The sequence below is a fragment of the Hemiscyllium ocellatum genome, chromosome 11 (genome assembly GCF_020745735.1).
Source record: "Hemiscyllium ocellatum isolate sHemOce1 chromosome 11, sHemOce1.pat.X.cur, whole genome shotgun sequence".
In the NCBI taxonomy this organism is placed as follows: Eukaryota; Metazoa; Chordata; class Chondrichthyes; order Orectolobiformes; family Hemiscylliidae; genus Hemiscyllium; species Hemiscyllium ocellatum.
Genome location: NC_083411.1, coordinates 41,952,893 through 41,979,869, shown reverse-complemented (window position 1 = coordinate 41,979,869; position 26,977 = coordinate 41,952,893). Strand labels below are relative to the sequence as shown.

The window sequence follows — 26,977 nt, the reverse complement described above, 5'->3', positions numbered from 1 at the left end:
TATACAGATTATAGAAAGCTGTCAGAGCAACAGAGTGATGGTGACAGGAGATTTTAATTTTCCCAACGTTGACTAGGATTCACTGTGTGTTAGAGGTCTAGATGGAGCAGAATTTGTAAGGGGCATCGAGAAGGGTTTTCTAGAGCAGTATGTAAATAGTCTAACTCAGGAAGGGGCCTTACTGGACCTGGTGTTGGGGAATGATCCCAGCAAGATAGTTGAAGTTTCAATAGGGGATTACTTTAGGAATAGTGATCACAATTCCGGCAGTTTTGGAATACTCATGGACAAAGATGAGAGTGGTCCTAAAGGAAGAGTGCTAAATTGGGGGAAGGCCAACTATAGCAAAATTCGGCAGGAGCTGGTGATTGTAGATTGGGATCAGCTGTTTGAGGGGAAATCTATATTTGATATCTGGGAGGCTTTTAAAGAAAGTTTGATGACAGTGCAGGACAGACATGTCCCTATGAAAATGAGGGATAGAAATGGCAAGATTAGGGAACCATGGAATGACACGTGAAATTGGGAGATGAGCTAAGAGGAAGAACGAAGCACACATAAAGTCCAGGTGACTGAAGACAGACGAAACTTTGGAAGAATATCAGGAATGTAGGACCAATCTGAAATTAAGAGGGTTAAAAAGGGTCATGAAATGTTTTTTGTAAATAGGGTTCAGGAAATTCCTAAAGCCTTTTATTCATATATAAGGAGCAAGAGGGTAACTAGGGAAAGGATTGGCCCACTCAAGGACATAGGGTGAAAGTTAAGCGTGGAGTCAGAGAAAATGGGTGAGATTCTTAGTGAGTACTTTGTGCCGCTATTAATGGAGGAAAGGGACATGATGGATGTTATGGTTAATTTTTATTCTCAGTCAAGTCAGCATAATGAGGGAGGAAGTGTTTGGTACTCTAAAAGACACTAAAGTGGACAAGTCCCCAGGTCTGGATGGGATCTATCCCAGGTTACTGAGGGAAGTGAGAGAGGAAATAGATGGTGCCTTAACAGATATCGTTGCAGCAGGTGAGGTCACAGAGGACTGGAGAATTACTAGTGCTGTCTCATTGTTTGAGAAGGGTAGCAGGGATAATCCAGGTAACTATAAACTGGTGAGCCTGACATCAGTGGAAGCTGCTGGAAAAGATACTGAGGGATAGGACCTATTCCTATTTGGAAGGAAAATTAGCTTATCAGTGATAGGCAACATGGGAAGGTGATGTCTTACCAACTTAATAGAATTCTTTGAGGAAGTGACAAAGTTGATTGATGAGGGAAGATGTCATATACTTGGACTTCAGTAAGGCATTTGATAGAGTTCCCCATAATAGGCTGATGGAGAAAGTGAAGTTGCATGGTGTCTAGGGTGTACCAGCTGGATGGGTAGAGAACTAGCTGGGCAGCAGGAGACAGAGAGTAGTAATGGAAGGGAGTTTCTTAAAATGGAGACCTGTGACCACTGGTGTTCCACAGGGATCCGTGCTGGGACCATTGCTGTTTGTGATATACATAAATGGCCTGGAGGAGGGTATAGTTGGTCGGATTAGCAATTTTGCAGATGACACGGTGGTGGCACGGTGGCACAGTGGTTAGCACTGCTGCCTCACAGCGCCAGGGACCTGGGTTCAATTCCCGCCTCAGGTGACTGACTGTGTGGAGTTTGCACGTTCTCGCCATGTCTGCGTGGGTTTCCTCCGGGTGCTCCGGTTTCCTCCCACAGTCCAAAGATGTGCGGGTCAGGTGAATTGGCCATGCTAAATTGCCCGTAGTGTTAGGTAAGGGGTATATGTAGGGGTATGGGTGGGTTGCGCTTCGGCGGGTCAGTGTGGACTTGTTGGGCCGAAGGGCCTGTTTCCACACTGTAAGTAATCTAATCTAATCTAATATCTTAGGATACTAAGATTGATGGAGTAGCAGATAGTGAAAGGGACTGTCAGAGAATGCAGCAGAATATAGTTAGGTTGGAGAGTTGGGTGGAGAAATAACAGATGGAGTTCAACCTGAGCAAATGTGAGATGAAACATTTTGGAAGATCCAATTCAAGAGTGAATTGTAAAAGGAAAACTCCTGGGGAAGATTGTTGCATAGAGAGATCTGGGAGTTCAGGTCCATTTGTACCCTGAAGGTGGCAATGCAGGTTGATAGAGTGGTCAAGAAGGCATACGGCATGCTTTCCTTCATTGGACAAGATATTGAGTACAAGAGTTGGCAGGTCATGTAACAGTTGTATAGGATTTTGGTTTGGCCACATTTGGAATACTGCGTACAGTTCTGGTCACCACATTACCAAAAGGATGTGGATGCTTTAGAGAGGGTGCAGAGGAGGTTCATCAAGATGTTGCCTAGTATGGAGGGTGCTAGTTATGAAGAGAGGTTGAATAGGATAGGATTATTTTCATTTGAAGGATGAAGCTTGAAGGTGGACCAGATTGAGGTCCATAAAATCATGAGAGGTATAGACAGGGTGGATTGCAAGAAGCATTTTCCCAAAGTGGGGGACTCAAATAGTAGGGTACATGAGTTCAAGGTGAGAAGGGAAAAGTTTAAGGGAAATACACATGGAAAGTTCTTTACACAGAGGGTCGTGGGTGCCTGGAACACATTGCCAGTGGAGGTGGTAGTGGTGGGCACGACAGCGCAATTTAAGATGTATCTGGGCAAGCACCTGAATGGGCAGAGAACAAGGGGATGCAGATCCTTAGAAAATAAGTGACAGGTTTAGATAGAGGATATGGATCAGCACTGGCTTGGAGGGCCGAAGAGCCTGTTCCTGTACTGTAATTTTCTTTGTTCAAGGCTCAGGCACCTTCAGGTTTAGTTCTAACAATGTTTTTTTATTATTAGATTACTTACAGTGTGGAAACAGGCCCAATAAGTCCACACCGACCCTCTGAAGAGCAACCCACCCAGACCCATTCCCTACATTTACCCCTTCACTTCACCTATCCTGCACATGGTTGGACTGTGGGAGGAAACCCACGCAGACACGGGGAGAATGTGCAAACTCCACACAGACAGTTGCCTGAGGTGGGAATTGAACCCAGGTCACTGGCATTGTGAGGCAGCAGTGCTAACCACCGTGCCACCACACCATCCATGCTCTCAGTATCCTTTACTTGGTCAACTTTCCTTTTCATCTCTCTATTTACAACAATGTATGGAATATTTCTTGTGTCTTCTACAGGGAAGACAGGTATAAAATTTAGTTCAATGCTTCCATTGTTTTTTTATTTTTGATTGTTAATTCCCTCGTGTATTATCTACAGCACTGACCCTGAATGTAATCACGTGTTAAAAATTAATTACTGAAATTCTACCTTCCATTTTTATTTGTCTAGCTAGCTTTCTTTCATACCCTACTCCCTCTCTCTTTGGTTGTTTTTTTAGTCTCTCTTTGCTCATTTTAAAATTTTGTTCAATTTCTGACCTCCCAGTAATCTTCACAGAAATGTGTGCTATTTTTTTCAAATGGATGTAGCCTTAAACTTGCTTAGTTAGTCAAGGATGATGCACCCTCCTCCTTGAGTCTTTCCTTTCCAATTCTTTCTTTGCTAAGTGTTATGAAATATCTCATAAAATATCTGGCATTTTTATTTCTGCTGATGTAACACTGAATTTCCCGTTCATCCAATTTGACGTCATACTGTTTGTAATTGTTGTTATTTAAGTTTAAAATGCGAGTCTTGAACTCAGTCTCCCACAAATTGTAACTAGAAAATTAGTTGGCCCACTCAAGGACAAATGAGGGAGGTTATGTGTGTTGTCCCCTTGTTATGGTTACTGTCAACTGGAATTTCCTTTACTGATTAGTCCTGGTCCTGTACACTTTACCAAGCCTGCTTTCTGGTTGACTCTAGAATGTAATTTGCTTGAATAAATTGTATATAGACACCTCCTAAATCTTGCAAGCTGCCTTTGCCAATCTGATTCAGCCAATTTGTTTACAGCTTATAATTGTCCTTGATAATTGCAATGTCTTCCGTATTAACCCTTAATAGATCTTCCTGCATACCATGTCCTGCTTGGTTGTTATTATTCGAAGATTGATATGCCACATCCGTAATTGACACCTCTATGCAAAATGGCGCTGGATATAGTTGGCTCCATGCGACTTCCTGCGTGCACATTTAAGTTTCCTATTTCTTACAATCATTCTACACTCTTTAAACTTAACAGCATTTATTTTTGCCGCTGTTTACCTATTAGTTACTTATCTATGCTACTTAACTCTGTGATCTGCTTGTATTATCACATGTACCAAGCTTTTCACTGTGCCTTGGTACATGTGATAATAAATTCAATTCAATTCAATCTCTAACCATACTGATTCTACATATTGAAATTCTGGGATAATCAGGTACAGCGTTAATGTCTGAAAGTCCACATGGAGTTAATGAGACTTAGTCAGAGCTGGGTAAGTCAGGTAACCAGTTAATCAGAGACATCGCAGGATTCATATTCAAAAATCCCAGCACTCATGGTGTGTTGCCTTGTTCCTCATTCTCCACCCTGGCTTTCTCCTATTCCACACTCCATTCCATATTATGTTATTCTGAAGACTCCAGTCTGGATGCTGTTACTTCTTGGGGCTATAGTCCGGATCTTGAGCTATTCCTCAATGCAGACTCCAGACACTGGAGCAGGATTACACTATTCAACTGCTCGAGGCTGCTTTGCCATTCCATAAGAACACGGCTGATCAGACTGTAACCTCAAATCCACATTCCCACCTACCGCCGCCCCCACCCCCCGCCTCCCCGGCCAGGAACCTTTCACCCCCTTTTTCATGAAGAATCCATTCACCATTGCCTTAAAAATATTCCACCATCATTGGAGAAAGGCAACTTCAAAGACTCACAACCTGCTAACAGAGAAAAAAGAAATGCCTCAAAAACTGTGCCCTATTATAGGAAGGATATTATTAAGCTGGAGAGGATTCAGAAGTAAGTTACCAGGGTATTCCCAGGAATGGAGGGTTTGTTTTATAAGGAGATGCACTGGTGTGTACGAGGTTGAAAGGTGATCTTTTAAAATCATGAAGGTGAATGACAGCTTCTTTCACTTAGGGTAAGGGATTTCAAGACTAGGGGGCATATTTTAAAGATGAGAGGAGAAAGATTAAAAAAAAGACACGAGGACGATTTTTTACACAGAGTATGCTTCGTCTATGGAATGAAATTCCAGAGGAAGTGGTTGTGTACAGGTACACTTACAACATTTAAAAGGCATACCTGAATAAGACACATTTGGGATATGGGCCAAGTGCAGGCAGGTGGGACTGATTTAATTTGGGATTATGGTCAAGAATTGTGGGGCTGGAAAAACACAGCAGGTCATCCGAGGAAAAGGAGAGTCGATGTCTTAGGTATAGCCCTATTTCAGGAATGTGGGGAGTGGGGGGGCGGGGGTGTGGAAAGGGGGCTGAGAGATAAATAGGAGGGTGGAGTGGGGGAAAGGTAGCTGGGAAGGTGATATGTAGATTCAGTGGGAGATGACTGTGATCGATGGAGAGTGGGATGGATAGGTGGGAAGGAAGATGGACAGCTAGGACAGTTCAAGAAGGCAGTGGCGAGTTGGAGGGTAGGATCTGGGATGAGGTGGGGGGAGGGGGGTGCTGAGTGTGGAAGGTGGTTTGGTGAGGGATGTGAACCTAACGAGAGAGTCATGGAGGGAATGGTCTCTTCAAATCACAGATAGGGATGGAGAAGGAAATATATTTCTGGTGGGGGTCTGACTGTAGGGGGTGAAATGACAGAGGATGATTCATTGTATCCGATGGGATGCAAGGTGAGGACCAGGGAGTACTATCCTTGTTGCGGTTGGAGGGGTGGGATTCAAGGGCAGAGGTGTGGGAAGTGGAGGAGATGCGTGGGGGTGGGAGGGTGGGAGGCATTGTTGATCACAATGGGAAATTGTGGTCCTTGAAATAGAAGGCCATCTGGGATGTCCTGGAATGGAATTGCTCCTCCTGAGAACAGATACAGCAGAAGCAGAGGAATTGAGATTAAGGGATCACAAGAGGGGGAGTGGGAAGAGGTGCAGTCCAGGTAGCCATGGGATTCAATGGGTTTGAAATCGATGTCTGTGTTGGGTCGGTCACCAGAGATGGAGATGGAGAGGTCTAGGAAGGGGAGGGAGGTGTCCAAGATGGTCCAGGTGAACAGTGTTAGCGAAGTTGATGAACTATTCAATCTCCTTGTGGGAGCACAAAATGGTGCCAATATAATCATCAGTGCAGCAGAGGAAAGGGTGGGGGATGGTGCCAGTGTAACTGTGGAAGAATGGACTGTTCCACATATCTTCCGAAGAGGCAGGTATAGTTGGGACCCATGCGGGCACCCATGCCTACCTCTTTGGTCTGAAGTAAGTGGGAGGATTCGAAGGAGAAGTTGTTGAGGGTGAGGACCAGTTCCACTAATCAAATGACTGTGTTGGTGGAGGTTTACTGGTTGGGTCCGGCGAGAGAGGAAGAAATGGAGGACTTGGAGGCCTTCACCATGGTGGATGGACGTTTATTGGGACTGGATATCCATAGTGAAGATGAGGCATTGGGGGCCAGGAAAGAACATTGAGCATCTGCAGCCCCATGGCTTAAAAAGGACTGTAATTTTTAACAGTTTACTTTATTTCTTTATATTTCTACTTTACACTAAAGGAGGACTGCAATGTTGAACTTTTTAACTTGTTTCTTAATTTTCTGTTTGTGTACCTGAGATTTTGTACTTAGGTACCTTTGTACTAAGGATGGTGCTGGGAATGGTGAGGTTGTGCACTTTTCGCTGTACTCCTCTTCCCCTTGAGTACATGTGACAATAAAACTTAATTCTAATTCTAATTCCAGAAAACATACAGAACAGAAATATGCTATTCAGCCCAACTGGTGAATGCTTGTGTCCATACTGGACTACATTCTATTGGCCTTCACCTATGCTAACAGCCTATTAATTTATTCTCCTCTCCTTCATTCACTTCCCCAACTCTCTGAGGGAGGAACTGTAATAAAACACTGGAGTCAAACCTTCAGGGGAAGATTCTTTATTGTTGGATTCATTTACAGCAAATGAATGAGTCACAGGTAGAGGTATGAGATCCAGTAAATGAGATTGAAGAGTAGAAAGGCTGTGGGGAAGAAGACCCGGGAGTAGGCATCCAGCCTGGAGATGTGGATGCGGATGCGGCCCCGGCGCCACGTGCCAGTCTGGCAATCCTCGATACAGCAGAAGAATGAGCGGCAATCCTTACCCTCTAGACAGTCGTCAGGCAACTCCCCCTCTGGCTCCTGCCACTGTGCCAGGTTGTTCATAGTGATGGTGGTGAAGCAGGGTTCTGCACCTGGAGCACTGGCTTCCTACAGAAGGAACAAAATCAGAAAGTTCATCGACTTGGGGAGAGGGCAGAGAGTGTGGAGTCAAGGGCAGGCTACCCAATATGGCCTGACCCTGATTAACCCTATGCAGACGGTCCCTGATTAACCCCTACTACTTGACCCTGATTAACCCTATGCAGACGGTCCCTGATTAACCCCTACTACTTGACCCTGATTAACCCTATGCAGACGGTCCCTGATTAGCCTTGTGATGCCTGACCCTGATTAGCTCCATGCTGTCTGTCCCTGATTAACCCCCTACTGCCTGCATTGATTAACCCCGTGATGCAGGTCCTGACTAACCTTGTACTGACAGTCCAAATTAACTCCTGATTCACCTCCTGCTGACAGACCCTGATTAACCCTATGCTGACAGTCGTTGGTTAACCCTGTGCTGCCTTGATCAGTGCTGCATCAACTATGATTACCCCTTTTTTTTACTCATCAGTGATACACCACTTGCAACCCCATTCCCCCCAACATTCAATGGGCAACTCGCCATCCTTCTCTCATCAACACAATTAATTCTACAGAATTAATGTCACTTTGGTTCAAGGATGACATTTAACCCTGACCTAACACTATGGGCAATTTAGCATGGCCAATTCACCTGACCCGCACATTTTTGGACTCTGGGAGGAAACCTGAGCACCCGGAGGAAACCCACGCAGACATGGGGAGAACGTGCAAACTCCACATAGTCAGTCGCCTGAGTCGGGAATTGAACCCGGGTCTCAGGTGCTGTGAGACAGCAGTGCTGACCACTGTGCCACCGTGCCGCCCACACTGTAGGGAATGTCAGTTATAGAGTGTCAAATATCCAAAGTTTTATCTGTCCTGACTCTTTAATTACCTTGCCATGCCTGATAAATGCATGAAAACAAGCAACTATTCCAGTGACTGAATTTGCTATTTTTGAGCTGTGTTAATTGTGGGATCAATCACTAATTGACCAATGGAATGCTCTCGCTCCAGCTTGCAGCAGTATTTATATTGTCAAAGTTGCTGGATCCATTTCTGAAGATTCTCTAAAGTCCCCTTGTATATGCAAGAGTCAGGCCTAAGGCCTGTTGGTGAACTCTTTGCTGCAGTTATGTGGCTCTGAATGCAGCAAAATCCAGCAGCAATAAAAGGGTTATGTTTGTGAAAATGGAACCATTAGGACTGTTTACCTACCTCCCTACACCCTTAACCTCAAACTCAACAGCACTTACAATCCCTCTCCCTTCTCTCCCTACAACCTCACCTTGCAACTCAACAGCAATCACAATCCCCTCCCCTCCCTTGAATTGTTAATTCCCCAACACACCTCTCTCACAATCAGGAGCTTATCTCCAGTCTAGTGCCACAAAGGGTAGGAGTTCAATATTTTGACAGTGATTGAGCCATTGTATATAGACACAAAGGTCTGATATAAAGCCTCAGCTTGACTAAGCATAGTAATAAGGCCCATGATTCAATTGTATGTTCAGATTAATGTCCTCCTTGTGTTTCTAGCTGGACCATGAACAACTGCTTCTATTACCTGAGCTTAGTAAGGGATCGTCCATTTTTCAGTGCAGATATTGTACTAGGAAACACTTCGAAATTAAGAACTGTTAAAGGTTGATCTTCTGAAACAAAGGATTTTCTGTCAATAGAGGTGAAAAATGACAAAGGTAGTGATGAATTGGGCCTCTGAAGCTTGTTTGCAGTGATAGAATCATAGAGATCTACAATGCACAGGAAAGGTCCTTCAGCCTATCACATCTGTGCAGGTAATAAACAACATCCTAAACTATTCTAATCCCGAGCATTTAGATAATAGCTTTGTATGCCATGGCATTGCAAGTGTGCATCTAAATACTTCATAAAAGTTATGTCTTTACCACCTTTACAGGTTACAAGCTCCAGATTCCCATTACCCTCTGAATGAAAATATTTTTCCTCAGACCTCCCCTAAACCTCCTGCCCTAATCTATATTGCTGCTCATTGAATCTCTCCACCAAGGAGAAATGTTTATTCCTTTCTCTGGCTCTCATAATTTTATTACATATCTCAATCATGTTCCCTCATAATCTCCTCTGCTCGGAAGAAAATGACCCCAGTCTATCCAATCTCTCTCCACACCTGAATTCTCTAGCCCCAGCCACATCCTGGAAAATCTCCAGGAGTCACATGCTTCATACATTGTGAATTCCAGAACTGCATACAGTTCTCTAGCAATCGCTTGACCAACATTTTATATAATTCCAGCATTATTTCCTTGTTTTTAAAATCAAAGTCTTGGCTAATAAATACAAGTATACCATAGGCTCAGTGTTAGCAGTGCTGCCTCACAGTGCCAGGGACCCAGGTTTGATTCCAGTCTCGGGCAACCGTCTGTGCGCAGTTTGCACATTCTCCCCGTGTCTGTGTGGGTTTCTTCCCACAATCCAACATTGTGCAGGTCAGGTGAATTGGCCATGCTAAATTACCTGGGATGTGTCGGCTAGGTGAATCATTCAGGGGACATATAAAGGAATAGGGCAGGTGAATAGATCTGGGTGGGTTATTCTTCGGACCGTTGCTGTGAACTTGTTGGGCCAAAGGGCCTGTTTCCATACTGTAAGGAATCTATAATATGCCTTCTGAACCATGCATCCTGCTACCTTAAATGTGGCAGTCACTCGCTCCTGAAAACCCTCAGTGTGGCACTCCCTCAGCATTGACCCTCTGATAGTGCAGCACTCCCTCAGTACTGACCCTCTGGTAATTTGATACCTCCTCAGCATTGACCTCTTGACAATGTGGCACTCTCGCAGCACTGACCCTCTGACAGTGTGGCACTCTCTCAGCACTGATCCTCTGAAAGTGCAGCACTCTCTCAGTACTGAGAGACTGATTGCGCTGCACTCCCTCAGTACTGACGCTCTGACAGTGCGGCACTCCCTCAGTACTCACCCTCTGACAGAGCAACACTCCCTCAGCACTGACGCTCTGACAGTGCAGCACTCTCTTAGCATTGACCTTCTGACAGTGTGGCACTCCCTCAGCACTGACCCTCTGACAGTACGTCATTCCCTCAGTACTAACCCTCTGACAGTGCGGCATTCCCTCAGGACTGACCCTCCGACTGTGTGGCACCCTCTCAGCGCTGATCCTCTGACAGCGCAGCGCTCCCTCAGTACTGACCCTCTGACAATGCAGCATTCTCTCAGTACTGACCCTCTCACAGTGCTGCACATTCTGAACTGATGCTCCCACAACACAGCACACTGTCAGTACTGACCCTCTGACAGTGCAGCACTTTCCCAGTACTGACCCTCTGACAGCACGCTACTCCCTCAGCACTGACATTCTGGCAGTGTGGCACTCCCTCAGCACTGATCCTCTGACAGCGCAGCACTCCCTCAGTACTGAACCTCTGACAGCGCAGTACTCCCTCTGTACTGACCGTCAGACATAGAACATAGAACATAGAATAGTACAGCACAGAATAGACCATTCAGCCCATAATGTTGTGCCAACCACTGATCCTCATGTATGCACCCTCACATTTCTGTGACCATATGCATGTCCAGGAGTCTCTTAAATATCCCCAATGACCCTGCCTCCACAACTGCTGCTGGCAACGCACTCCGTGCTCTCTCAACTCTCTGTGTAAAGAACGTGCCTCTGACATCCCCTCGATACTTTCCTCCAATCAGCTTAAAACTATGACCCCTCATGTTGGTCATTTCTGCCCTGGGAAATAGTCTCTGGCTATCGACTCTATATATGCCTATCATTATCTTGTATACCTCAATTAGGTGCCCTCTTCTCCTCCTTTTCTCCAATGAAAAAGTCCAAGCTCAGTCAACCTCTCCTCATAAGATAAGCCCTCTAGTCCAGGCAGCATCCTGGTAAACTTCTTCTGAACCCTCTCCAAATTATCTTTCTTGTAATAGAGTGACCAGAACTGGACGCAGTATTCCAAGTGCGGTCTAAACAAAGTTTTATAGAGCTGCAACAAGATCTCACGACTCTTAAATTCAATCCCCCTATTAATGAAAGCCAAAACACCAGATGCTTTCTTAACAACCCTGTCCACTTGGATGGCCATTTTAAGGGATCTATGTACCTGCACCCCAAGATCCCTCTGTTCCTCCACACTGCCAAGAATCCTATCCTTAATCCTGTACTCAGCTTTCAAATTCTACCTTCCAAAATGCATCACCTCGCATTTATCCAGGTTGAACTCCATCTGCCACCTCTCAGCCCATCTCTGCATCCTGTCAATGTCCCGCTGCAGCCTACAACAGCCCTCTATACTGTCAATGACACCTCCAACCTTTGTGTCACTGCAAACTTGTTGACCCATCCGTCAATCCCCTCAAGCAAGTCATTAATAAAAATTACAAACAATAGAGGCCCAAGGGCAGAGCCCTGTGGAACACCACTCACCACTGACTTCCAGGCAGAATATTTTCCTTCTACTACCACTCGCTGTTTTCTGTTGGCCAGCCAATTCTGTATCCAGACAGCTAAGTTCCCCTGAATCCCATTCCTCCTGACCTTCTGAATGAGCCCACCATGGGGAACCTTATCAAATGCCTTGCTGAAGTCCATATACACCACATCCACAGCTCGACCCTCATCAACCTTTCTAGTCACATCCTCAAAGAACTCGATAAGGTTTGTGAGGCGTGACCTGCCCCTCACAAAGCCGTGTTGGCTGCATTTAATCAAGCCATGCTCTTCCAGATGGTCATAAATCCTATCCCCCAGAATCCTTTCTGACACTTTGCAGACGACAGTCGTGAGACTAACTGGTCTGTAGTTTCCGGGGATTTCCCTATTTCCTTTCTTGAAGAGAGGAATTACATTTGCCTCTCTCCAGTCCTCAGGTATGACTCCAGTGGAGAGCGAGGATGAAAAGATCTTCGCAAGTGGCGAAGCAATTACAATTCTCATTTCCCAAAGCAGCCGAGGACAAATGTGGTCCGGGCCTGGCGACTTGTCAATCTTAATGTTTGACAAAATTTTCAGCACATCAGCTTCCTCTATCTCTATCCATTTCAGCATGCACACCTGCTCCTCAAAGGTTTCATTCACTCCAATGTTCGTTTCTTTTGTAAAGACAGAAGCAAAAAATTCATTTAGGGCTTCCCCTACATCCTCAGACTCCACACACAAATTCCCTATGCTATCCCTGATCGGCCCTACTCTTTCTTTCACCATTCTCTTATTCCTCACATAAGTGTAAAATGCCTTTGTGTTCTCCCTAATCCGTTCTGCCAAGCCTTTCTCGTGCCCCCTCCTGGCTCTCCTCAGACTATTTTTAAGCTCCTTCCTCGCCTGCCTGTAATCTCTAGAGCTGAGCTTGACTCTAGTTTCCTCCACCTTATGTAAGCTACCTTCTTCCTTTTGACGAGAAGCTCCACCACTCTCGTCATCCAAGGTTCCTTTATATTACCACTTCTTGCCTGTCTCAGAGCGACATATTTATTCATCACTTGCAACAACTGTTCCTTTAACAGTCTCCACATGTCTATAGTGCCTTTACTATGGAATAATTACTCCCAATCCATACTTCCTAATTCATGACTAATCACATCATAGTTTCCTCTTCCCCAATTAAATATCCTCCCATTTTGCCTAATCCTTTCCTTCTCCATTGCTATGTAGAATGTGAGGCAGTTGTGGTCACTATCACCAAAATGCTCTCCCACCAGAAGATCTGACACCTGCCCCGGCTCGTTTCCGAGCAATAAATCCAAAATGGCCTCTCCCCTCGTCGGCCTGTCAACGTACTGAGTTAGGAAGCCCTCCTGAACACAGCTTACAAAAACAGCTCCATTAAAATCTTCTGCTCAAAGGAGGTTCCAATCAATATTAGGAAAGTTAAAGTCACCCATTACAAAAACCCTACAATGTCCACACTTTTCCAAAATCTGCTGACCTATGCTTTCTTCCATCTCCCTGCTGCTATTGGGGGGGCCTGTAGTAGACCCCTAAAGAGGTGACTGCTCCCTTGCTGTTCCTAATTTCCACCCATACTGACTCGGTAGGTAGATCTTCCTCGACAATGGAAGCTTCTGTAGCTGTGATACCCTCCCTGATTAGTAGTGCTACACCCCCTCCTCTTTTTCCCCCCTCCCTATTCTTTTTAAATGCTCTAAACCCTGGAACATCCAGCAACCATTCCTGCCCCTGAGAAACCCATGTCTCTGTTATGGCCACAACATCATAGCACCAGATACTGATCCATGCTCTAAGTTCATCACTTTTATTCCTGATATTCCTTGCGTTTAACTGATACCTTGGTTCCTTGCCAGAAAAATCCTTCCCACTAGCAGGTTTACTTCTTGCTGTTGCCTCATTTTCATCAACTCTCACCTCCGGTATACAGCTCAGGTTCCCACTCCCCTGCCATACTAGTTTAAACCCTCTCGAACTACAGTGCAGCACTCCCACAGTATGGACCTGTCGATAGTGCAGCACACCCTCAGTACTGATTCTTTGACAGTGCGGCACTCCCTCAGCACTGACCCTCTGACAGTGCGGCACTCTCTCTCAGTGCTGACCCTTAGACAGTGCAGCACTCTCTCTCAGGGCTGATCCTCTGACAGAGCAGCACTCGCGCAGTCCTGACCCTCAGACAGTGCAGTACTGCCTCAGTACTCTTCGGAGAATCGGTGCGGACTTATTGGGCCAAAGGGCCTGTTTCCACTTTAGGGGATCTACATTATGCCTTCTTAACCATGCATCCTGTTACCTTAAGTGTAGCTGTTACTCAGTCCTGAAAACCCCTCAGTGCAGCACTCTCTCTGCATTGACCCTCTGACAGTGCGGCACTCTCAGTACTGACCTTATGACAATGCAACACACCCTCAGTACTGACCCTCTGACAGTGCAGCACACCCTCAGTACTGGCCCTCTGACAGTGCAGTACACCCTCAATACTGACATTCTGACAGTGCGGCACTCTCTCAGTACTGACCCTCCGACAGTGTGGCACACCCTCAGTACTGACATTCTGACAATGCGGCACTCCCTCAATACTGACACTCTGACAGAGCGCACTGTCTCTCAGTGCTGACCCTCTGACAGCGCAGCACTCGCTCAGCGCTGACCCTCTAAGAGTCCGCCACTCTGTCAGTACTGACACTCTGACAGTGCGGCACTCCCTCATACTGACTCTCTGACAGTGCAGTAGTCCCTCAGTACTGATCCTCTGATAGCATGCCACTTCCTCAGTACTAACTCTCTGACAGCGCAGCACTCCCTCAGTACTGGTCGTCTGACAGTGCGAATTCCCTCAGTGTTGACCCTCTAACAGTGCAACACTCCCTCAGTACTGACCCTCTGACAGAACGCTACTCCCTCAGTACTGACCCTCTGACAGCGCAGCACTCTCTCAGGTCTGATCCTCAGACAGTGCAGTACATTCTGAACTGAGCCTCCGACAATGTAGCACTCCGTCAGTACTGACTATCCGACAGTGCAGCACTCTCTCAGTACTAACCCATTAACAGCGTACATGCAAACCAAGGCCCCTCTGATCCTGTCTGCATCCCGGGATCCTACCGTCCATCATATATTCCCTTGACTTGATTGTCCTGCCTAAGTGCAACACATCACGTTTATCTAGACTGGATGCTAGAAGTTTGTTTTGTGACCAAGAACCATACGCAACATCTTAACTTCTAATGGTCCTTAATAAAGAACTACATCCACTGAGTTTGTAGGGTTATGATGCAAGATAACACAATGACAAATACAGGAACTTGAACCGGGAACTCCTCAGCTCTTAACAGTACTACGAATTCTTCAGAATGTAGGACAGGGTGGGAATGAAGCATACTGATTGATGAAAAGACAGGACCTCCGAAAAGGGAATACTGCCTCGGTCATATCCCCATGACAGTGCAGCATTCCCTCAGTACTGACCTGTCGACGGTGCAGCACTCCCTCAGCACTGACCCTCTGACAGCGCGGCACTCCCTCAGCACTGATCCTCTGACATCGCGGACTCCCTCAGTACTGACCCTCTGACAGCGCAGCACTCCCTCAGTACTGACCCTCTGACAGTGCGGCACTCCCTCAGTACTGACCCTCTGACAGTGCAGCACTCCGTCAGTAGTGACCCTCCGACAGTGCGACCCTTCCTCTGTACTGACTCTCTGACAGTGTGGTACTCCCTCAGTAGTGACCCTCCGACAGCGTGGCACTCCCTCTGTACTGACTCTCTGATAGTGCATCAGTCCCTCAGTACCCATCCTCTGACAATGCTGCACTCCCTCAGTACAGACCCTTTGACACTGCAGCACTCCTTCAGTACTGACCATCAGACAGTGCAGCATTTCCTTCGTACTAACTCACTGACTGTGCAGCACTCTTTCAGAACTGATCCTCCGACAGTGCAACACTCTTTCGATACTGACCCTCTGACAATGCAGCACATCCTCAGCACTGTGACCCTTCAAACGTGCAGCACTCCCTCAGTACTGACCTTCTGACAGTGCAGCACTCCCTCAGTGTACCGGCAATCCCTCTGTACTGGCCCTCCGACAGTGTGTCACTCCCTCAGTACTGATCCTCCCATAGTGCAGCACTCACTCAGTACTGACCCCTTGACAGTGCAATCCTCTCTCAGCACTTTCCTCTGAGAGTGTGGCATTCCCTCTGTACTGATCCTCTGACAGTGCAACTACCTCAGCACCGACCCTATGACAGTGCAGCATTCCCTTGATACTGACCTTCTGATAGTCCAGCATTCCCACAGTACTGGCCATGTGACAGTGCAACATGCCCTTCGTACTGACTCTCTGACAATGCAGCACTTCTTCAGTACTAACCATCCAATAGTGCAGCATTTCCTCAGTACCTGCCCTCTGACAGTGCAACACACCTTCAGTACTGAATGTCTGACAGCGCAGCATTCCCTCATCATTGGCCCTCTAACAGTGCAGCACTCCATAAGTCCTAACCCTCTGACAATGCAGCACTCCTTCATTGCTGATGTACTGACAGTGCAGCAATCCCTTGGTAGGGACCCTCCAACAGTGCATCAGTCCCACAGTACCCACCCTCTAACAGTGCTGCACGCCCTCAGTACTGACCCTCCAACATGGCGGCACTCCCTCAGCACTGACCCTCTGAGAGTGTGCTCTCCCTCAGCAATGACCATCTGACAGCGCAGCACTGAATGTCTGACAATGCAGCACTGCGTCAGTATTGACCTTCCGATAACGCAGCATTCCCTCAGTAGTGGCCCTCTGACAGTGTATTACTCCCTCAGTACTGATCCTGTTCAGTTTACCACTTCTTCAGTATTGATCCTCTGACAGCGTGGCACTCCCTCAGTAGTGAGCCCTCTGACAGTGCAGCACGTCCTCGGGTACTGACCCTCCAATAGTGTGCTACTACCTTAGCACTGACACTATGACAGTGCAACATTGCCTTAGTACTGACCCTCTGACAGTGCGACACTCCCTCAGTCTTGACCCTCTCACAGTGTGGCACTCTAAGTATTGATCTCCTAACAGTGCTGCACTGCCTCAGTACCAACCTTCTGACAGTATGACACTCACTCAGCATTGACCTTCTGACAGTGCAGCACTCCCTCAGTACTCATCCTCCGATAGTGCAGCATTCTCTCAGTACTGACCATAGGACATTGCAGCACACCCTTGGTACTGATTCTCTGACAGTGCAGCATTCCCTCAGTACTGACTGTCCAACAGTGTAGCACTCTCTCAGTACAGACTCTCTGATAGTGCAACATTCCCTCGGTACTGGCCCTCTGACAGGACAACACTCCCTCAATGCTGATTGTCTGATTGTGCAGAAAATGTGTTGCTGGAAAAGCGCAGCAGGTCAGGATTCCTGATGAAGGGCTTATGCCCGAAACGTCGAATGTCCTGTTCATTGGATGCTGCCTGACCTGCTGCGCTTTTCCAACAACACATTTTCAGCTCTGATCTCCAGCATCTGCAGACCTCACTTTCTCCTGTCTGATTGTGCAGCACTTCCTCAGTACTGATTGTCTAACAGTATAGCACTCCCTCAATACTGACCCTCTTACAATTTATTACCACTTCAATACTGATCTTCTAACAGTGTGGCACTCCTGCAGTAATGACCCTGTGACAGTGCAGCATCCTCTCAGACTTGCCATCTGACAGTGCAGCACTCCTTCCCTAAATCATTGAATAAGGATTTCGTGATTATTCTTATCACCAGATGCTAAGTCAACAACTTGATAATTCCCTCAACTAAATTCTGTCTCCCTTTTCAAACATGGGAATCACGTTATAGAATGACAATCTCGGGCACTGTTCATTTTTTGAATTTTTTTAATAAAAATGTAAGACCATCTCTACTTTCTCTCACCGCAAGATAGCAAGGCGAGGAATAGGGGGCGGGTGCAGCTTAACACATGGCTGCGTAGCTGGTGTAGGTGGGAGGGCTTCAGATATGTAGATAATTGGGATGCCTTCTGGGGAAGGTGGGACCTGTATATGAAGGACGGGTTGCACCTGAACTGGAAGGGGACCAATGTCCTAGGTGGAAGGTTTGCTCGAGTGGTTCAGGAGGGTTTAAATTAGTATGGCGGGGGGGGGGGGGGGGGGGGGGGGGGGGGAACCTGAGCTGTATACCAGAGGTGAGAGTTGATGAAAATGAGGCAATAGAAAGAAGTAGTCCAGCTAGTGAGAAGGATTTTCCTGGCAAGGAACCAAGGTATCAGCTAAAGTGTGTTTGCTTTAGCACAAGGAGTATCAGGAATAAAAGTGATGAACTTAGAGCATGGATCAGTATCTGGTGCTATGATGTTGTGGCCATAACAGAGACATGGGTTTCTCAGGGGCAGGAATGGTTGCTGGATGTTCCAGGGTTTAGAGCATTTAAAAAGAATAGGGAGGGGGAAAAAAGAGGAGGGGGTGTAGCACTACTAATCAGGGAGGGTATCACAGCTACAGAAGCTTCCATTGTCGAGGAAGATCTACCTACCGAGTCAGTATGGGTGGAAATTAGGAACAGCAAGGGAGCAGTCACCTCTTTAGGGGTCTACTACAGGCCCCCCCAATAGCAGCAGGGAGATGGAAGAAAGCATAGGTCAGCAGATTTTGGAAAAGTGTGGACATTGTAGGGTTGTTGTAATGGGTGACTTTAACTTTCCCAATATTGATTGGAACCTCCTTTGAGCAGAAGATTTTAATGGAGCTGTTTTTGTAAGCTGTGTTCAGGAGGGCTTCTTAACTCAGTACGTTGACAGGCCGACGAGGGGAGAGGCCATTTTGGATTTATTGCTCGGAAACGAGCCGGGGCAGGTGTCAGATCTTCTGGTGGGAGAGCATTTTGGTGATAGTGACCACAACTGCCTCACATTCTACATAGCTATGGAGAAGGAAAGGATTAGGCAAAATGGGAGGATATTTAATTGGGGAAGAGGAAACTATGATGTGATTAGTCATGAATTAGGAAGTATGGATTGGGAGTAATTATTCCATAGTAAAGGCACTATAGACATGTGGAGACTGTTAAAGGAACAGTTGTTGCAAGTGATGAATAAATATGTCGCTCTGAGACAGGCAAGAAGTGGTAAGATAAAGGAACCTTGGATGACGAGAGTGGTGGAGCTTCTCGTCAAAAGGAAGAAGGTAGCTTACATAAGGTGGAGGAAAATAGAGTCAAGCTCAGCTCTAGAGGATTACAGGCAGGCGAGGAAGGAGCTTAAAAATAGTCTGAGGAGAGCCAGGAGGGGACACGAGAAAGGCTTGGCAGAACGGATTAGGGAGAACACAAAGGCATTTTACACTTATGTGAGGAATAAGAGAATGGTCAAAGAAAGAGTAGGGCTGATCAGGGATAGCATAGGGAATTTGTGTGTGGAGTCTGAGGATGTAGGGGAAGCCCTAAATGAATTTTTTGCTTCTGTCTTTACAAAAGAAACGAACATTGGAGTGAATGAAACCTTTGAGGAGCAGGTGTGCATACTGAAATGGATAGAGATAGAGGAAGCTGATGTGCTGAAAATTTTGTCAAACATTAAGATTGACAAGTCGCCAGGCCCGGACCACATTTGTCCTCGGCTGCTTTGGGAAATGAGAATTGTAATTGCTTCGCCACTTGCGAAGATCTTTTCATCCTCGCTCTCCACTGGAGTCATACCTGAGGACTGGAGAGAGGCAAATGTAATTCCTCTCTTCAAGAAAGGAAATAGGGAAATCCCCGGAAATTACAGACCAGTTAGTCTCACGACTGTTGTCTGCAAAGTGTTAGAAAGGATTCTGAGGGATAGGATTTATGACCATCTGGAAGAGAATGGCCTGATTAAATGCAGCCAACACGGCTTTGTGAGGGGCAGGTCACGCCTCACAAACCTTATCGAGTTCTTTGAGGATGTGACTAGAAAGGTTGATGAGGGTCGAGCTGTGGATGTGGTGTATATGGACTTCAGCAAGGCATTTGATAAGGTTCCCCATGGTGGGCTCATTCAGAAGGTCAGGAGGAATGGGATTCAGGGGAACTTAGCTGTCTGGATACAGAATTGGCTGGCCAACAGAAAACTGCGAGTGGTAGTAAAAGGAAAATATTCTGCCTGGAAGTCAGTGGTGAGTGGTGTTCCACAGGGCTCTGTCCTTGGGCCTCTATTGTTTGTAATTTTTATTAATGACTTGCTTGAGGGGATTGACGGATGGGTCAACAAGTTTGCAATGACACAAAGGATGGAGGTGTCGTTGACAGTATAGAGGGCTGTTGTAGGCTGCAGCGGGACATTGACAGGATGCAGAGATGGGCTGAGAGGTGGCAGATGGAGTTCAACCTGGATAAATGCGAGGTGATGCATTTTGGAAGATAGAATTTGAAAGCTGAGTACAGGATTAAGGATAGGATTCTTGGCAGTGTGGAGGAACAGAGGGATCTTGGGGTGAAGGTACATAGATCCCTTAAAATGGCCATCCAAGTGGACAGGGTTGTTAAGAAAGCATATAGTGTTTTGGCTTTCATTGAGTTTAAGAGTCGTGAGATCTTGTTGCAGCTCTATAAAACTTTGGTTAGACCGCACTTGGAATACTGCGTCCAGTTCTGGTTGCTCTATTACAAGAAAGATGTGGATGCTTTGGAGAGGGTTCAGAGGAGGTTTACCAGGATGCTGCCTGGACTAGAGGGCTTATCTTATGAGGAGAGGTTGACTGAGCTTGGACTTTTTCATTGGAGAAAAGGAGGAGAAGAGGGCACCTAATTGAGGTATACAAGATAATGATAGGCATATATAGAGTCGATAGCCAGAGACTATTTCCCAGGGCAGAAATGACCAACATGAGGGGTCATAGTTTTAAGCTGATTGGAGGAAAGTATCGAGGGGATGTCAGAGGCACGTTCTTTACACAGAGAGTTGTGAGAGCACGGAATGCGTTGCTAGCAGCAGTTGTGGAGGCAGGGTCATTGGGGACATTTAAGAGACTCCTGGACATGCATATGGTCACAGAAATGTGAGGGTGCATACATGAGGATCAGTGGTTGGCACAACATTATGGGCTGAATGGTCTATTCTGTGCTGTACTATTCTATGTTCTATGTTCTATGTCTGACGGTCAGTACAGAGGGAGTACTGCACTGTCAGAGGATCAGTACAGAGGGAGAGCTGCGCTGTCGAAGGTCAGTACAGAGGGAATGGCTGCGCTGTCAGAGGGTCAGTACTGAGGGAGAGCTGCGCTGTCAGAGGTTCAGTACTGAGGGAGTGCTGCGCTGTCAGAGGATCAGTGCTGAGGGAGTGCCACACTGCCAGAATGTCAGTGCTGAGGGAGTAGCGTGCTGTCAGAGGGTCAGTACTGGGAAAGTGCTGCACTGTCAGAGGGTCAGTACTGACAGTGTGCTGTGTTGTGGGAGCATCAGTTCAGAATGTGCAGCACTGTGAGAGGGTCAGTACTGAGAGAATGCTGCATTGTCAGAGGGTCAGTACTGAGGGAGCGCTGCGCTGTCAGAGGATCAGCGCTGAGAGGGTGCCACACAGTCGGAGGGTCAGTCCTGAGGGAATGCCGCACTGTCAGAGGGTTAGTACTGAGGGAATGACGTACTGTCAGAGGGTCAGTGCTGAGGGAGTGCCACACTGTCAGAAGGTCAATGCTAAGAGAGTGCTGCACTGTCAGAGCGTCAGTGCTGAGGGAGTGTTGCTCTGTCAGAGGGTGAGTACTGAGGGAGTGCCGCACTGTCAGAGCGTCAGTACTGAGGGAGTGCAGCGCAATCAGTCTCTCAGTACTGAGAGAGTGCCGCACTTTCAGAGGATCAGTGCTGAGAGAGTGCCGCACTGTAAGAGGGTCAGTGCTGAGAAATTGCCACACTGTCAGAGGGTCAGTGCTGCGAGAGTGCCACATTGTCAAGAGGTCAATGCTGAGGAGGTATCAAATTACCAGAGGGTCAGTACTGAGGGAGTGCTGCACTATCAGAGGGTCAATGCTGAGGGAGTGCCACACTGAGGGTTTTCAGGAGCGAGTGACTGCCACATTTAAGGTAGCAGGATGCATGGTTAAGAAGGCATATTATAGATTCCTTACAGTATGGAAACAGGCCCTTTGGCCCAACAAGTTCACAGCAACGGTCCGAAGAATAACCCACCCAGATCTATTCACCTGCCCTATTCCTTTACATTTCCCCTGAATGATTCACCTAGCCGACACATCCCAGGTAATTTAGCATGGCCAATTCACCTGACCTGCACAATGTTGGATTGTGGGAAGAAACCCACGCAGACACGGGGAGAATGTGCAAACTGCGCACAGACGGTTGCCCGAGACTGGAATCAAACCTGGGTCCCTGGCACTGTGAGGCAGCACTGCTAACACTGAGCCTATGGTATACTTGTATTTATTTTGGAAAAGTGTGGACATTGTAGGGTTGTTGTAATGGGTGACTTTAACTTTCCCAAAATTGATTGGAATCTCCTTCGTCAGATGGTTTGGAAAGCTGTTTTTGTAAGGTGTGTTCAAGAGGGTTTCCTAACTCAGTATGTTGACAGGCCGACGAGGGAAGAGGCCATTTTGGATTTGGTGCTCGGCAATGAGCCGGGGCAGGTGTCAATCTTCTGGTGGGAGAGCATTTTGGTGATAGTGACCACAACTGCCTCACATTCTACATAGCTATGGAGAAGGAGAGAAGCAGGCAAAATGGGAGGATATTTAATTGGGGAAAAGGAAACTAGGATGCTATCAGACGTAAGTTGGGAAGCATGGACTGGGAGCAATTGTTCTATGGAAAGAGCACTATAGGCATGTGGAGACTGTTTAAAGATCAGTTGTTGCGAGTGATGCACAAATGTGTTCCTCTGAGATAGGGAAGAAGGGGTAAGATAAAGGAACCTTGATGACGAGAGCGGAGGAGCTTCTCATCAAAAGAAAGAAGACAGCTTACGTAAGGTGGAGAAAGCAAGGGTCTTGCTCAGTTCTAGAGGATTACAGGCAGGCAAGGAAGGAGCTCAAAAATGATCTGAGGAGAGCCAGGAGGGGGCACGAAAAAGGCTTGGCAGGAAGGATGGGGGAGAATCCAAACGCATTTTACACTTATGTGAGGAATAAGAGGATAATCAAACAAAGAGTAGGGCTGATCAGGGATAGCATAGGGAACTTGTGTGTTGAGTCTGAAAAGGTAGGGGAAGCCCTAAATGAGTTTTTTGCTTCTGTCTTTACCAACGAAAAGGACCTTGTCATGAATGAAACCATTGAGGAGCAGGTAAGCATGCTGGAACAGATAGAGATCGAGGAAGATGATGTGCTGAAAATTTTGTCAAATATTAAGATTGACAAGTTGCCAGGGCCAGACCAGATTTGGCCTCGGCTGCTTTGGGAAGTCAGAAATGTGATTGCTTCGCCGCTTGCGAAGATCTTTGCATCCTCGCTCTCCACCTGAGCCGAACCTGAGGACTGGAGGGAGGCAAATGTAATTCCTCTCTTCAAGAAAGGAATTAGGATAATCCCCAGCAATTACAGACCAGTCAGTCTCATGTCTGTCATCTGCAAGGTGTTAGAAAGGATTCTGAGGGATAGGATTTATGACCATCTGGAAGAGCATGGCTTGATTAAATGCAGTCAGCACAGCTTTGTGAGGGGCAGGTCATGCCTCACAAATCTTATTTAGTTCTTTGAGGATGTTACTAGACAATTTGATGAGGGTCAAGCTGTCGATGAGGTGTATATGGACTTCAGCAAGGCATTTGAAAAGGTTCCCCTTGGTAGACTCGTTCAGAAGGTCAGGAGGAATGGGATACAGGGGAACTTAGCTGTCTAGATACAGAATTGGCTGGTGGACAGAAGACAGCAAGTGGTAGTGGAAGGAAAGTGTTCTGCCTGGAAGTCAGTGGTGAGTGGTGTTCCACAGGGGTCTGTTCTTGGGCCTCTACTCTTTGTAATTTTTATTAATGACTTGGATGAGGAGATTGAAGGATGGGTTAGCAAGTTTGCAGATGACACAAAGGTTGGAGGTATCGTTGACAGTATAGAGGGTTGTTGTAGGCTGCAGCGGAACATTGACAGGATGCAGAGATGGGCTGAGAGGTGGCAGATGGAGTTCAACCTGTATAAATGCGAATTGATGCATTTTGGAAGGTTGAACCTGAAAGTTGAGTACAGGATTAAAGACAGGATTCTTGGAAGTGTGGAGGAACAGCGGGATCCTGGTGCGTAGGTACATACATCCCTTAAAATTGCCACCCAAGTGGACAGGGTTGTTAAGAAAGCATTTGGTGTTTTGGCTTTCATTACCAAATGCCAAAACATTTGGGTCATTGAGTTTAAGATCCATGAGATCTTGTTGCAGCTCTATCAAACTTTGGTTAGGCTGCACTTGGAATATTGTGTCCAGTTCTGGTTGCCCTATTATGGGAAAGATGTGGATGCTTTGGAGATCATTCAGAGGAGGTTTGCCAGGATGCTGCCTGGAATGGAGGGCTTATCTTACGAAGAGAGGTTGACTGAATTCGGACTTTTCTCATTGGAAAAAAAGAAGGAAGAGAGGGGACCCAATTGAGGTGTACAAGACAATGAGAGGCATAGATCGAGTTGATAGCCAGAGACTTTTTCCCAGGGCAGAAATTGTTAACACGAGGGGTCATAGTTTTGAGCTGTTTGGCGGAAAGTATAGAGGGGATGTCAGAGGCAGGTTCTTTACGCAGAGAGTTGTGAGAGCATGGAATGCGTTGCCAGCAACAGTTGTGGAAGCGAGGTCACTGGGGATATTTAAGAGACTGCTGGACATGCATATGATCACAGAAATTTGAGGGTTCATGCATTAGTTTTACCTTACATGAGGATCAATGGTCGACACAATATCGTGGGCTGAAGGGCCTGTTCTGTGCTGTACTGTTCTATGTTCAAAGTAATCAGCTATGATCCATCATTATCTCTGCCCATTAGAGAGAGACAAGCAGTTGGACAGTTTATGGGGCATCACTCCACATCAGTTATGGAGCAAGGTGAGGAAACAGATCTTCGGGATTTACCACAGTGGTTACAGGGATTAAAACCACACTATTAGCATAACTCTACACCACACTGTAATTAGGTGTCCAACCGAGCTCAATCACTATAATTTTAATATAAACAGACAATCTATCCAGGATTTTATTGTGTTCATTTATAACTTAGCTTCTCCAATTCTATCTTAAACACATTTATTCTTTTGTTTAAAAATTTTTTTTTGCTAAACAGCAGGTCCTCGCCATAAATCTCCCAGGTAAATCCTGAGGCAAAATTGTGGATCTATAGTTCATCCATTTTTGCTGTCAGTTCCTGCAATGGTATCATGTTTCTTCTTAAGTGACCCTAATGCTAATTTAGTTCTTTTCATGTGTTATTTATGTGACTGTAGAATACTTTATTATTCCTTCTTGAGTTCCTTGATAATTTATTTTCGAGTTCATTTCTTTGCTTTCCTAATCAATGTTTTGTTTATTTCCTGCTTCATATTTCATTTTGCCACCTGCACTTTTATTGTCCATGTATTTGGTGTATACTTTTTGTGCTAGTTATATGTTTTACTCTTCTTTTTTAAAAAAAAATCATTTATGGGATAAGGGTGTCACTGACTAGGCCAACAGTTATTGCCCATACTTAATTGCCCAGAGAGCAGTTAAGAGTCAACCACATTGCTGTGGGTCTGGAGTCACAGATTGGGTAAGGATGGTAATTTCCTTCCCTAAAGGACATCAGTGAGCCAGATGGCTTTTCTGACAATCGATAATAGTTCCATAGAATCCCTACAGTGTGGGAGCAGGACATTTGGCCCATTATGTCCACACCAACCTCCTGAAAAGCATTCCAACCAGAGCCTTTCCTGCATCATCATTGGACTCTTAATTCTCGATTTTTAATTCAATTCAAATTTTACCATCAGCTGTGGTGGGATTCTCCCCAGAACATTACCCAGGTCTCTAGACTAACAGTCCAGCAATATTACCTTAGGCTATCGATTCAATTCATTATTAGCTAGTTACAGAGTCATACAGTTGTCCATGCCGACCAGATATCCCAACCCAATCTAGTCCCACCTGCCAGCACCCGGCCCATATCCCTCCAAACCCTTCCTATTCATATACCCATCCAAATACCTTTTAAATGTTGCTATTGTACTAGACTCCACCACTTCCTCTGGCAGCTCATACACGATCATTAATGATCATTATTGCTGAGGTAGTCCCTGTACTCACTTTCCAAGATTCTTACAGCTAATCTTTACCAACAATTTTGATGTGTTGACATGCCTCTGGAACAAAACTTGAACCTGCGCCATCTGGTCCTGAGGTAGGTGCACTACCACCATACCACCATACTATAAAAGCTCTTATGTACTTGGTAAAATTGAACGCACTAATTTTATACACGTACCACCCTCTGCGAGAAAACGTTGCCCCGTAGGTCTCTTTTATATCTTTCTCCTCTCACCCTAAACCTATACGCTCTAGTTTTGGACTCCCCCAACCCCATGGAAAAGACTTTGTCTATTTATCCTATCTATGCCCCTCATGATTGTATAAACCTCTATAATGTTACCTCTTAGCCTCCAATGCTCCAGGGAAAACAACCTGAGCCTACTCAACTTCTCCCCATAGCTCGAATGCTCCAACCCAAGCGATGTCCTTGTAAATCTTTTTTGAACCTTTTCAAGTTTCACAACATCTTTCCGATAGGAATGAGACCAGAACTGCATGCAATATTCCAATAGTAACCTAACCAATGTCCTGTACAGCCGCAACATGACCTCCCAACTCCTGTACTCAATACTCTGACCAATAAAGGAAAGCGTACCAAATGCCTTCTTCACTATCCTATCTACCTGCGATTCCACTTTCAAGGAGCTATGAACCTGCACTCCAAGGTCTCTTTGTTCAGCAACACTCCCTAGGATCTTACCGTTAAGAGTATAAGTCCTGCTAAGATTTGCTTTCCCAAAATGCAGCACCTCACATTTATCTGAATTAAACTCCATCTGCCACTTCTCAGCCTATTTGCCCATCTGATCAAGATCCTGTTGTAATCTGAGGTAACCTCCTTTGCTGGCCACTACACCTCCAATTTTGGTGTCATCTGCAAACTTAGAAACTATACCTCTTATGCTCATATCCAAGTCATTTATATAATTGTTCTTTTTTGAGAATATATTTCTTCTGCATATTGTTG

At 46.0% G+C, this 26,977-nt stretch overlaps 1 protein-coding gene across 1 annotated transcript in view; it reads right to left on the bottom strand.

Annotated features, from left to right (window-relative positions):
* Nucleotides 1-7,063: 7,063 nt before the first annotated feature.
* LOC132820312 (gamma-aminobutyric acid receptor subunit gamma-4-like) overlaps nt 7,064-26,977 on the bottom strand; it is a 198,233-nt gene continuing 178,319 nt past the window's right edge. The window contains exon 10 of the mRNA XM_060832337.1: nt 7,064-7,342. Coding sequence (XP_060688320.1) covers nt 7,064-7,342 — 279 coding nt within the window. The remainder of the gene's footprint in view (nt 7,343-26,977) is intronic.